General features: G+C 39.6%; 1 protein-coding gene across 2 annotated transcripts in view; it reads left to right on the forward strand.

Moving 5' to 3' along the window:
• The window catches only part of Calu (calumenin), a 29,667-nt gene that overhangs the window by 15,083 nt on the left and 2,557 nt on the right, over positions 1-12,027 (forward strand). The window contains exons 3-6 of one of the 2 annotated variants that reach the window (XM_090333261.1): positions 1,650-1,843; positions 5,887-6,053; positions 6,879-6,939; positions 10,017-10,216. In XM_090333261.1, coding sequence (XP_090189387.1) covers positions 1,650-1,843; positions 5,887-6,053; positions 6,879-6,939; positions 10,017-10,216 — 622 coding nt within the window. Of the gene's footprint in view, positions 1-1,383; positions 1,578-1,649; positions 1,844-5,886; positions 6,054-6,878; positions 6,940-10,016; positions 10,217-12,027 lie in introns of both variants that reach the window. The other variant, XM_090333262.1, reaches the window with a different exon arrangement.

Below are 12,027 nucleotides of genomic sequence, written 5' to 3' on the forward strand. Positions count from 1 at the left end.
GCTCTACCACTTTGAGACACAAAACCACTTCTGGGATTCTTTAGTTTTGTGTGTTGCTTTATAGTTGCATACTAACCACTCAGCTTATTAATAATCTCATAATTGTACTGCATCATCGTTTCCTCAGTTTTTCTTTTCATGATTATACATAAAAATAAAGTTTTACAAGGCGGGCACAGTGGCTTACACCTGTAATCCTAGCTACTGAGGAGGCTGAGATCTGACGGTCAAGGTTCAAAGCCAGCCCAGGCACAAAAGGACCTGAGACTCGTATCGCCAGTTAATCTCTAGAAAATAGGAAGTGGGGCTTAGCTCAAGGGTAGGATGGTAGCCTTGAGCTGAAGAGTTCAGGGACAGCCCAAGCCAGTTCAAGCCCCATGACCCACCAAAAAAAAATAATAATAAAGTTTTACATAGCATAGTGTATAAAAGTTGTGGCTTTTTGTTTTTAGATGAACATCCTTCTATCTGTATCTTAAAATATATTCAATCCCAGAGTTATTTTCTATCTTTATATTTTTAACAAAAGTATTACCTTTTTTTCTTTTTGTGTTGGTCGTAGGGCTTGAGCGCTGGGCCTGGGTACTGTCCCTGAGCTCTTCAGGTCAAGGCTACCACCCTACCCCTGGAGCCATAGCGCCACTTCTGGTTTTCTAGTGGTTAATTGGAGATAAGAGTATCCTAGACTTTAGTTCCTGGGTTGGCTTTGAACCAAGATCCTCAGATTTCAGTCTCCTGAGTAGCTAGAATTACAGGTGTGAGCCACTGCGCTGGTGTTAAGGCAGCTTTTAAAAAAAAAAAAAGTTTACTTTAAATATTTTGAATTTTTAGAAAACCATTGGTACTGTTGTGATCATTTGCCAAAAAACGGCAAATATAATAAAGGAAAGATTTGTATGGTGTTTGATGCAAAGGATCAGAACCCAGATAAGCAAGAGTCTTCATTCCTGAATTCTGACCACATACTCAAACCTAACTAAAGAGACTGGCTGAGTTTGTTTTTATTTTTATCTATCTATTTATTTATTTATTTACTTATTTGCCAGTCCTGTGGCTTGACCACAGTACCACTTCCACTTTTTCTATGTATGTGGTACCGAGGAATCAAACCCAGGTTTTTCTGCATGCTAGGCAAGCACTCTACCAGTAGGCCAAATCCTGGCCCTGAGTTTGTTTTAGACCCAGTGACCAGCCAGGAAATCTCTTTACCTTATCTAGATGGCTCACTGTAGACCAGAAATGGCTTTCTGCCTGGCGATTTTGTTTTGAAGACAGTTTTTTACCTCTGTGTGTTAGCTCTGGGCGACACCTATGGTCACAGCACATACTGGCTAACGTGTGTGCCTTTTAACCTCTTGCTGGATTTCTCTGCATTTTCTACAGAAAGATTGTAAGTAAAATAGATGGCGACAAGGACGGGTTTGTCACTGTGGATGAGCTCAAAGACTGGATTAAATTTGCACAAAAGCGCTGGATTTACGAGGATGTAGAGCGACAGTGGAAGGGGCATGACCTCAATGAGGACGGCCTCGTTTCCTGGGAGGAATATAAAAATGCCACCTACGGCTACGTTTTAGGTAGGTCCCTACTATCTGGGGGAAGAGTCTTGTAGAACCGGCACCTTGAACCGTAACTGTTTTGTCTTGTAGAATGATTGTAGATAAAATAGACGCCGATAAAGATGGGTTTGTGACGGAGGGGGAGCTGAAATCCTGGATTAAGCACGCCCAGAAGAAATACATATATGACAATGTTGAAAACCAATGGCAGGAGTTTGATATGAATCAAGACGGCTTAATCTCCTGGGATGAGTACAGAAACGTGACTTATGGCACTTACCTGGGTAAGGGGCAAGATGTCAGCCTGGCCAAGACCATGATCTTGAGTCAGAGAAACAAATGGGTCACGTAGTAAATGAAATAAATTGTGCCTGTCTTAAATAGATCAATGCTGAGCTGACCCCTCTGTCCCAACAATTTTGGATCTGTATAGTACATGTTTTAATTTTTGTGTAGCTTTTGAAGTCCAACATCTTCTGCATCTTTAGCATTACAAATACATTTTTCTGCTTTTTATCTTTGTATTTCTCATAAGGATGAGTAACTCAAAGCACAAGGCCTTGAGTTGTCCTTTTGCCATGGTCCCACTAAAATAGGCCTAAAATTCTAACCAAATTAGATTTCTTTATAACCAGTGAAAATAGGAGGAATACTACTCTTTCCTTAAAATAACTATCAAATTTGTGTCCTTACTGAAGTTTAGAAATTAAAATTTCCCATTTGTTTTCTCTGGCACATTAATTTATCAGCCAGCTTTGTAAATGCTTCAAGGCAAACAAATGTTACTTTGATTATTTCCTTAATTTTGTACCCTTTCTCTTTGTTTGGGCTGCCTATTAGTAATTTTCTTTGCTTCAACACTTAATTTGCCTGCTGCTGAATACTGGGAGGTGGTATTACAGAGTGGGTGACCTCCAGGGTGTTTTTATTAATAGAGATTCCTCAATTGTACATGGTTACAATTTGAGGCAAGAATGTTTAAGGGATACTTTTTACATTTTTATTGTGGAAATTAGGAAACTTATGAGTTAAAAGAAGCATTTCCCACCAATGGCCAACAGTGAATATGTAAAAGTTTGTTTCACCACTAGATAGCCAGCTGTCCAGGCTAATTTCAGGGCTACATGTGTTTCTAGTGGAGAGACTTATTTTTGTGGAGGGCTTGTTCTCATTCCTAATTCTAAAGTGGCAGCCTCTCTCAATAGTTGACCCTTAGCCAAGAACCAAACATAGCTACCCAATTAAGAACACATGTATTAAAAAGCCAGCACAGATGGAGAGGCATTTCATGTTTCTTGCTCTCTGGCTGAGGCCCATCACCCTCTTAATTTCATCAGGATTAATTATAAAGCACAATGTAACTTAGACTATTGGTGATCTAAACAAAATAGTGTGTTAATAAATCTCAGGTCAGATCTAAGCACTCACTTGCTGCCCAGAATGTTGCTTCAACTGTGTATGATTATGTGCATAAAAATCTGTTGAGATCCCTATTGACTCACTGGGCAGATGATCCAATGGAATGGGTATTTCTACTGCCTGAGACTATACACAAGCCGAAGCGCTGGCTGGAGAATTGATGTCTTTATAAGGCATCTTTCCCTGGAGATCTACGAGTGAACAGTCCTCAAGGGGTAACAAGTTGACTTAGATAAATGCTGAGGAGTTTTTGTGAGAATGTTTTCATCCAGTCTAAGTTCAAGTGTAAATCATCTCGACTCTTAAAGTTTGTTCAATGAATTTATTATCCACAAAAAAAAAATTAACACTTACCTCCCCAAGTAAAATGCAGAATATGAAGTTGGGCCTTTCTTTACCAAAATTAGATTATGGGCCCACCTGAAGCTCTGTTACAAGGCCCATAAGGGCTATAAATTGTTGCTTAGGGTGAAAGACTGCATTCCAAGCACCCCTGTAAAATGTATATAGGACTATAAATTTCATCATTGAAGATAAAATATTGCACCTTCCCTTTTCCATTCTAGGTCTGTACATGTTGCCATTAGTCTTCTTGAGACCAGCCACCCTTAATGGAGGGAATGGGGCAGAGGACTCAAGAATCTAGTCTGAAATTGAAAGTTGACTTCTGTTATCTTTCTTAAGTTCCTAGTTGGACTGAAAATTTAGCATTTGTTTAGAAGGAATTTTTTTTTTTTTTGAGGTGGGGTGTCAGTCTTGTGGCTTGAACTTCATGCCTAGGCACTTGGGCACTGTCCCTGAGCTTTTAAAAGCTCAAGACTAGCACTCTACCACTTGACTCACAGCACCACTTCTAGAAGGAATGATTTTGAGAAAGATATTTTCCTTACATACTCTATCTCATCGATTGCAGCTTTTGACTATACATACATGTAGTCCCAAAGCCTTATGACTCAATTAACTGTCTTGACAGTACTGAGAAAGAAGCTTCAAGTTGCTTAGCTCTTTAAAATAAAGCAGTTTTTTTAAAAATGGGTTTTTATGAATGCTAAAGTTGTTAAATGGTATTTAAAATTAAAATAACTTGTTGAATACTGAATCATTGAAAATATAATTCATTTTAATTCAGTAGTTTAAAAAAATAAACTGTTCAGAGTATAGAAAGGCAGGCTATAGTGTCAGAGTCAGCAATAATATGGGGGCAGTGTTAAAGAGGCACAATGAGTCTTTTTAGAAAAATGGTGCCATCCCTGCTATACATTACCTGGACAATAAAATACAATTTAAAGAAAGAAAAAATGGGGCCGGGAGTGTGGCCTAGTGGTAGAGTGCCTGCCTAGCATGTGGTACGATTCCTCTGTACCACATACATAGAAAAAGCCAGAAGTGGCTCGGTGGCTCAGAGTAGAACACTAGCCTTGAGAAAAGCCCAAAGACAGTGCTCAGGCCCTGAGCTCAAGCCCAGGACTGGCAAAAAAAAAAAGAAAGAAAGAAAGAAAGATGGTACCATGTCCTCTTGATTTAGTATGTTGTAGGACAAATTCCTTTAATGTAGTATCTTCCACTTTTCAAAATACTTTTACATGTTTGATTTATAAAGCAAAACTCAATTTTGTACTCCAGTTCTACAGTTAAACTCTTTCACATTTCTTCAGTTAATAGACAGTAAATCTTGCTTTTCCTAAATGCTCATAAACCACTACTTATGCAGTTCAACATCTAACAAATTAATAAACTTAAATTCAATTTGATTGTAACCTGTTTAGACATGAGTACACCAAGTCAAACTATCACTGCAGTCCAAAACTAATAGTGAACATATCTCCCCCACCCCCCAATTGCCTATTGTCTTACTTTCCTTATTTCCCTGTCCCTCAGCATTGACTTATTTCCATAACTCTAGAGTAGTGTATTTTCTCGGATTTTTCATAAGTGGCCCATGAGGGCTACATGTGTTTCTAGTGAAAAGACTTATTTTTCTATTCTTGTACTTGTAACTCGTAGCAGATTTCTGGGGTAGCTGAAAAACAAGCAAACAATATGACCTTTCCAGCACTGGTTTTCTGTTGCTTGAATCCAAATGCCTTTAAAATGAGACAATATGTAGGCCTTGATTTGTAATGGAGCCCAGTGTTTAGTAAAAGTAGCAATAGCTAGCTGGGCACCTGTGTTCCTAACTACTCAGTAGTTCAAAGCCAGCCTAGGTAGGAAAGTCCAGGAAGCCCTTATTTCCAGTTAACCAGCAAAAAATCAGAAGTGGAGTTATAGCTCGAGTGGTAGAGTGCCAACCTTTAGCAAAAAAGCCAAGGGACAGTGCCTAGGCCCTGAGTTCAAGCCCCGGTACCAATACACAAAGAAAGGGTGCTATCTATGCGGTGGACATCATTCTGATCACTTAGGTTAGTCTTATATAATGACCCTACTGAGGCAGGCCCTGTTGTTAACCTCCTTTTACAAGGCACATTTGTTACTTGCCTAAGGCCGCATAACAGCTAGAAATGACAGAGTATAATAAACCCAGGCAATGTGACTTTAAAGCCATCACTGCCTCCTAGATACAACTAAAGAATTAAATCCTTCTACTAGTCTTAATACAATTAATAATGAAGCTTTACTTCCTGAGTTAGATGATTCAGGAACCGTAGTTCCATTTTGTGGAGCAAACATTTACATTCAATTTGAAACTGATTCTAATGATTACTGAAGCCTTAGCTCAAACTGAATGACTTTCTGCTACTGCTGGTATAATCAAGAATAATTTTTTTGCTTGGTTTAATTTTATCTGTGTAATCAAGAATTATTTCTTCATTTCTTGGTTTATTTTTCTTGGAAAATTGATTTCCTGGCCCACATATTTTTATCTTTTCTACAAGCCTTTTAAGGTTTGACCTACATTTTTGTTTTCTAGATGATCCAGACTCTGATGATGGATTTAACTATAAACAGATGATGGTTAAAGATGAACGGAGGTTCAAGATGGCAGACAAGGATGGAGATCTCATTGCCACAAAGGAGGAGTTCACAGCTTTTCTGCACCCTGAGGAGTATGACTACATGAAAGACATAGTAGTACAGGTGGGCCAGCTTAAGGGGTTTGAACAAAAACTTTCTCATTATGTTGCATGTGTTGTCTCTTAGTCTTTCCTATGTGTTTGGAGTACTGGCCGAATTTGCAGTCCAAGTGCCATCACTGTTTTTCTTAAGTTAGGCTTCTGTCAGATAATGTAGTTAGCTATAATTTCACTGGTAGCTTCATATAGTAAGAATGGAAGGAAATCCTTTTTTTTTTTTTTAAGTATCTCATGATCAGTGACCAGAAACTGAGTAATAATAATCACAGTACTAGAAATTCTCAGACAAGACAGTTGTTGACAGCAAAGACTAGCTGTAGCCTGGCACTGGTAGCTCATATCTGTAATCCTAACTAGTGGGGAGGCTGATTCTGGTTCAAAGCCAGTCCGTGAGACTTATCTCCAATAAGTGACGATCTCTTTTCCCAGAAAAAATTGTAAGTAGCACTGTGGATCAAGTGGTAGAATGCTAGCCTTGACCAAAAAAAAGCTGAGGTATAACCCCCAGGCCCAGAGTTCATGCCCCAAGACTGAGTGAGTGGGTAGGTGGGTTGCCGGACAGATAGACAGGACCATAGCTATAGGCATAGTCACTGGTCACATCTTCTATTAGCATGACTAGAGCAACCATCATGGAGCAATTGTTCTGTCATTGGATATTGTTCCCGCTAAGAAAACTCAGCTACTTTAGCTAGATGCATACAACATGGCTAATATTTGCTATTTTTTAACTAGGAAAGCATATCATTCCTAGAGCTTTTAACTGCACTGCATTCTTCTGGAAAATTCATTCAAGATTAACTCTTATCTATTGTTCTTTACTGTTTAGGAAACAATGGAAGATATAGATAAAAATGGTGATGGTTTCATTGATCTTGAAGAATATATTGGTAAGTTTCTGTTTCAAGTCTTTCCCTTAGAGGAAACTGAGGTGCTTTGGAAGATAATCATCCATAAAAACAATGTACTTCCAGGCCTTGAGTTTGGCCTAGTGGTAGAGTGCTTGCCTAGCATGCACAAAGATCAGGGTTCGATTCCTCTGTACCATATACATGGAGAAAAGCCGGAAGTGGTGCTGAGGCTCAAGTGGTAGAGCCTTGAGAAAGTCCAAGGACAGTAAAAAAAAAAAAGAAGAAGAAATAATGTACTTCCTACATCAGCTCCTAAACAGATCATTAGATAGCAAATCGATATAATGAATGCTGAATTGTGACTATGACAGCTTTGTTCGGTCAGAATAGAAAGTAAGCAGCAGAAGTAATTTTAATGTTTCAAATGGCTATATTAAAGGTAAAAAGAAGCAGGTGTATTTAATGTGATATTCCAAAATACTAAAATTACTACATATTATTAATATAAATTGTTGAATTTTTCACTGGATAGTATTTCCTAATTTTGGCTGGCCTCATTTCAAGAGCTCAATAGAGTGATTAGGCCTTTTTCTCTTTTGTTTGTATGTGGACAGATGGCACATGTACTTAAATGTTTGAGGCTACAATCTCTCCAGTAGACCTCTGTTTTTATTATCCTCCAATGAAGTTTTAAGATTTCTCAATGGCTTTTTTTAAGTTGTTTCTTACCAAGTAATACAGATTTATTTTTGCTATTTGAAATAATAGTTTTGTTTTGGGGTTTTTTTTGGTCAGTCATGAGGCTTGAACTCTGGGCCTAAGCACTGAGCTGAAGCTCAAGGCTACCACCTTACCACTGTGCCACAGCGCCACTTCCAATTTTCTAGTGGTTAATTGGAGATCAGAGTCTCATGGACTATATTGCCCGAGCTGGTGTTGAACCGCTGTCCCTTTTTTTTTTTTTTTTTTTGCAGTCCTGGAGCTTGAACTCAGGGCCTGAGCACTGTCCTTGGACACTTTGCTCAAGCCTATCGCTCTGCCACTTGAGCCATAACACCACTTCTGGTTTTTTCTGTGTATACGATACCAAAGAATCAAACCCAAGGCTTTGTGCATGCTAGGCAAGCATTGTACCACTAGGCTATGCTCCCAGCCTCCAGTTTTTGTTGTTCTCGGTGGTAGTGGTGGTTGTGGTGCTTGAACTCTGGGCCTGGGCGCTGTCCCTGACTCTTCTTCAGCTTCAGTCCTTGAGCCCTTGAGCCACAGCGCCACTTCCTCTTCTTATTTATTTATTTACTTATTTATTTATTTTTTGCCAGTCCTGGGCTTGAGCTCAGGGCCTGAGCAGTGTCCTTGGACTTTCTCAAAGCTAGAGCTCTACCACTTGAGCCTCAGCACTATTTCCGGCTTTTTTCTATGTATGTGGTATCGAGGAATCGAACCCGGGTCTTCATGTATGCTAGGCAAGCACACTACCCACTAGGCCAAATTCCCAGCCCCTCTTCTTATTTTTAATGGATACATAATACTCACAGTAATGAGACATGATGTGATAATACATATGTACTCAAATTAGGTATAATGAGTTAAACCAGGGTAATTGTCCTCAAACATCTTAATTCCTTTGTGTTTGGAGCCTTCAAATTTCTCGGTTCTGTGTTGTTGTAAACTGTAATTGCCCTACAGTTCTAAGGAACACAGAGTTCATTCTTCCTCCCTCCCTCCTCTCTTCCCTTTTATAGTCTAGTGAGCACTGTTGTCCCTTCTATGAGGTAACTTATTTAGCTTCTACATATAACATGAAACATTAGGCTTTCTCTAACATAAATGTATTTTTTTTTTCTTGTACTAGGGTTTGAAGTCAGAGCCTTAGGCTTGCTAGACAGGTATACTACTACCCAGCCACATATTTAGCCTATAAATGTCTTCCAGTTCCACTTATGTTGCTACAAATGGCAGAAGTTGATTGCTTTTATAACTAATACTTTGTTTTACGTCATATACCACATTTTCTTATCCCATTCACCCATAAACAGATATCTCTCCTGACTGTTTAGTGTTGCAGGTGTCCTCTGAGATGTTGAGGCCCTCTGTACTATTTTCTATAACGATTGTAATAATTTACATTCCCAGCAACAGTTCATGAGATTGCTCTTATCTCTACATCGTCACCAGCATTTGTTACCAGTTGAGTTGAGTTCCTTGTATATTTTAGGTATAAATGCCTTGTCAGCTGAGTAATTTGCAGGTATTTTTCTTACTGATCATCTTTTTGCCCCCACCCCCTTTTTCTTCAGTAAATTATAGGGTTTGAACTCAAGGCCTGGGCTCTATCCTTGAGCTTTTCTGCTCAAAGCTAGTGCTCTGCAAGTTTGTGCCACAGCTACACTTCCAGTTTTCTGGTGGTAAGAGAGAAGAATCTCAAAGACTTTCCTGCCTAAGCTTTGAACCAAGAACCTTAGGTCTCAGCCTCCTGAGTAGCTGGGATTACAGGCCTGAGCCACCAGCACCCAACATCTCTTCACTCTTGATTGTTTCTTTTGCTATGCAGAAGCATCTTAGTTCGTTAAAAAGCTCTTTTTGGCTTTATTTTCCTCTCTTTTGCCTGTATATAGGGGCTTGGATTTAGGACCTCACACTAATTTTTTTTTTTTTTTTTTTTTTGCCAGTCCTGGGACCTGGACACTGTCTTTGGGCTTTTTCAAGGCTAACACTCTACTAGTTGACCCACAGCACCACTTGCAGCGTTTTCTATGTATGTGGTACCAAGGAATGGAACCTGGGTCTTCCGTGCATGCTAGGCAAGCACTCTACCAGTAGGCCACACTTCCTGCCCTCTGTTTGTATTTCTTAATTCAGTTCTCTACTTCCTTCACAAAAATATCTCCTTTGTCTTCATATCACTCAAAATCAGCAGCCAGAATTAAATATTTTAGTTGCAAGGTCAGTAATTAGTCCCTAGAAAATACCAAGTTTTCTAAGATCTCTGTAGCCCACAACACTTCCATAATGACTATTAGGTGCTGAACAAATAGATGGGGAAAGGAATAGACTAGATTAGCATGAAGACAGTCTGGAAAAAGACCCAACTTTTTTGTGTATTTCTGTGAACGTAGGTGACATGTACAGCCATGATGGAAAGGCTGATGAGCCAGAATGGGTGAAGACAGAGCGAGAGCAGTTCGTGGAGTTTCGAGATAAGAACCGTGATGGGAAGATGGACAAGGAAGAAACCAAAGACTGGATCCTCCCTTCAGACTATGACCATGCTGAGGCCGAAGCCAGACACCTAGTCTATGAATCAGACCAAAACAAAGTAAGTCTGGGCAGCCTAACCAGTCTAGCAATGATCTGTTTCTAGGGAATTTCTCAATAAAATTTTAGTAAAATGGAGCATTGTTAGGTGATCAATCCTAGCTACTCAGGAAGCTGAGATCCAAGGATTCTGGTTTGCAGCCAGGCCATGCAGGAAATCTCCATGAGACTCTTATTTCCAGTAAGCTACCAAAGAAGCCCAAGGCAGAAAAGTGGCTCAAGTGGTAAGAATGCTAACCTCAAGCAAAAGAAGTTTAGGAACAGCTCCCAGGCCTTGAGTTCAAACCCCAGAACAGCACAAAAAATAAATAAATCAGTACTTTATAGTAGGTTATGAACCAGTTTCTTCAAAGCCTATTAAAATGTTATTTTTCAATTATCCAAGGCATTCAGTATTGAATATTTAAATATTTCATAACATTAATAATTAATGCTTATGAATTTATTCTGGCCACCCCCTCATACACACATTTGGCTGAATAATTTAAAGTTGATTTACAGAAGAAAGAAAGAAAGAAAGGAAAAAACAATGTTATCTCTAAGCCCTGGCACCTTTTCAGAGATCCAGAAATTCTTAATCAAAGTTAGTGTAAGTGTATTGGGGTTTGTTGTTTTGGTTTTGTTTTTGCTACTCCAGGGGCTTGAACTTTGGTCCCAGGCACTGTCGCTGAGTCTCTTTTTGCTCAGGGCAAATGCTCTACCACTTGAGCCGCAATGCCACTTCTAGCTTCTTCTGTTTATATAGTGCTGAAGAATTGAAGAAAAAAAAAAAAAAAGCATTACCAAGAGCTTCGTTCATGCTAGGCAAGCACTCTACCACTAAGCCACATTCCCAGACCATATGTGTTGTTTTTAAAGTTCAGTTTCTATTCTTTCAGGGGTGGAGTTCATCAAGCTTATGGGCCACATGAAGCCCCCAAAATTTTTATGATGTGTTCCTTCCAAGGCAACCATAGCAGACTTTAAAGTCAATAAATCTAGGAACTTTTTTTCTTTTTTTTTTTTTTTCTGGCTAGTCCTGGGTTTGAGCTCAGGGCCTGAGCACTGTCCTTGGGCTTTCCTCAAGGCTAGTGTTCTACCCTGAGCCACCACACCGTTTCTGGCTTTTTCTATGTACATGGTACTGAGGAATTGAACCCGGGTCTTCGTGCATGCTAGGCAGGCACTCTACCACTAGGCCAAACTCCCAGCCCCAAAAAATCTTTTTTTTTTTCCCCAGTCCTGGGTTTGGGCTCAGGGCTTGAACACTGTCCCTGGATTTTCTCAAGGCTAGCACTCTACCACTTGAGCCACAGCACCAGTTCTGGCTTTTTGCTACGTATGTGGTACCGAGGAATCGAACCTGGGTCTTCGTGCATGCTAGGCAAGCACTCTACCACTAGGCCAAACTCCCGGCCCCGGAACTTTTTTCATGGCAATATAAACTCAGTATCAGCTAACATCATTTGCTAAATGGCTCTGTAAGAAAAAAGATTTCCCACACCTATGAGCCAATTTAAGGGCTAATCTCTTGTGAATTCTTGGCTTACTTGAATAGACAGGGGCCATGTCCTAGACTGTGTAAGAAGCCATCCTTTGGAAATCTCAGTTCTGTTAAAGATGTAGGAACCTTTTTGGGGGTGTGTCTCATATGGTTGTTAGGGAAGACAAAGTGATTGGCAGATCAGGTACTGGCAGATTTCATTCTTCCTGCTAGACAGTGACTTGAATCACTTTGAAGGGTTGCTCATTTGTTAATGACCATTTTGTATCTAGTACATGTTCCATGCTTTTTGTCAAAGGGAGTTTGTTCCTTGGAAAACAAATGGTAAC

Source organism: Megascapheus bottae, chromosome 5 (assembly GCF_031878675.1).
Source record: "Megascapheus bottae isolate mThoBot1 chromosome 5, mThoBot2.hap1, whole genome shotgun sequence".
In the NCBI taxonomy this organism is placed as follows: Eukaryota; Metazoa; Chordata; class Mammalia; order Rodentia; family Geomyidae; genus Megascapheus; species Megascapheus bottae.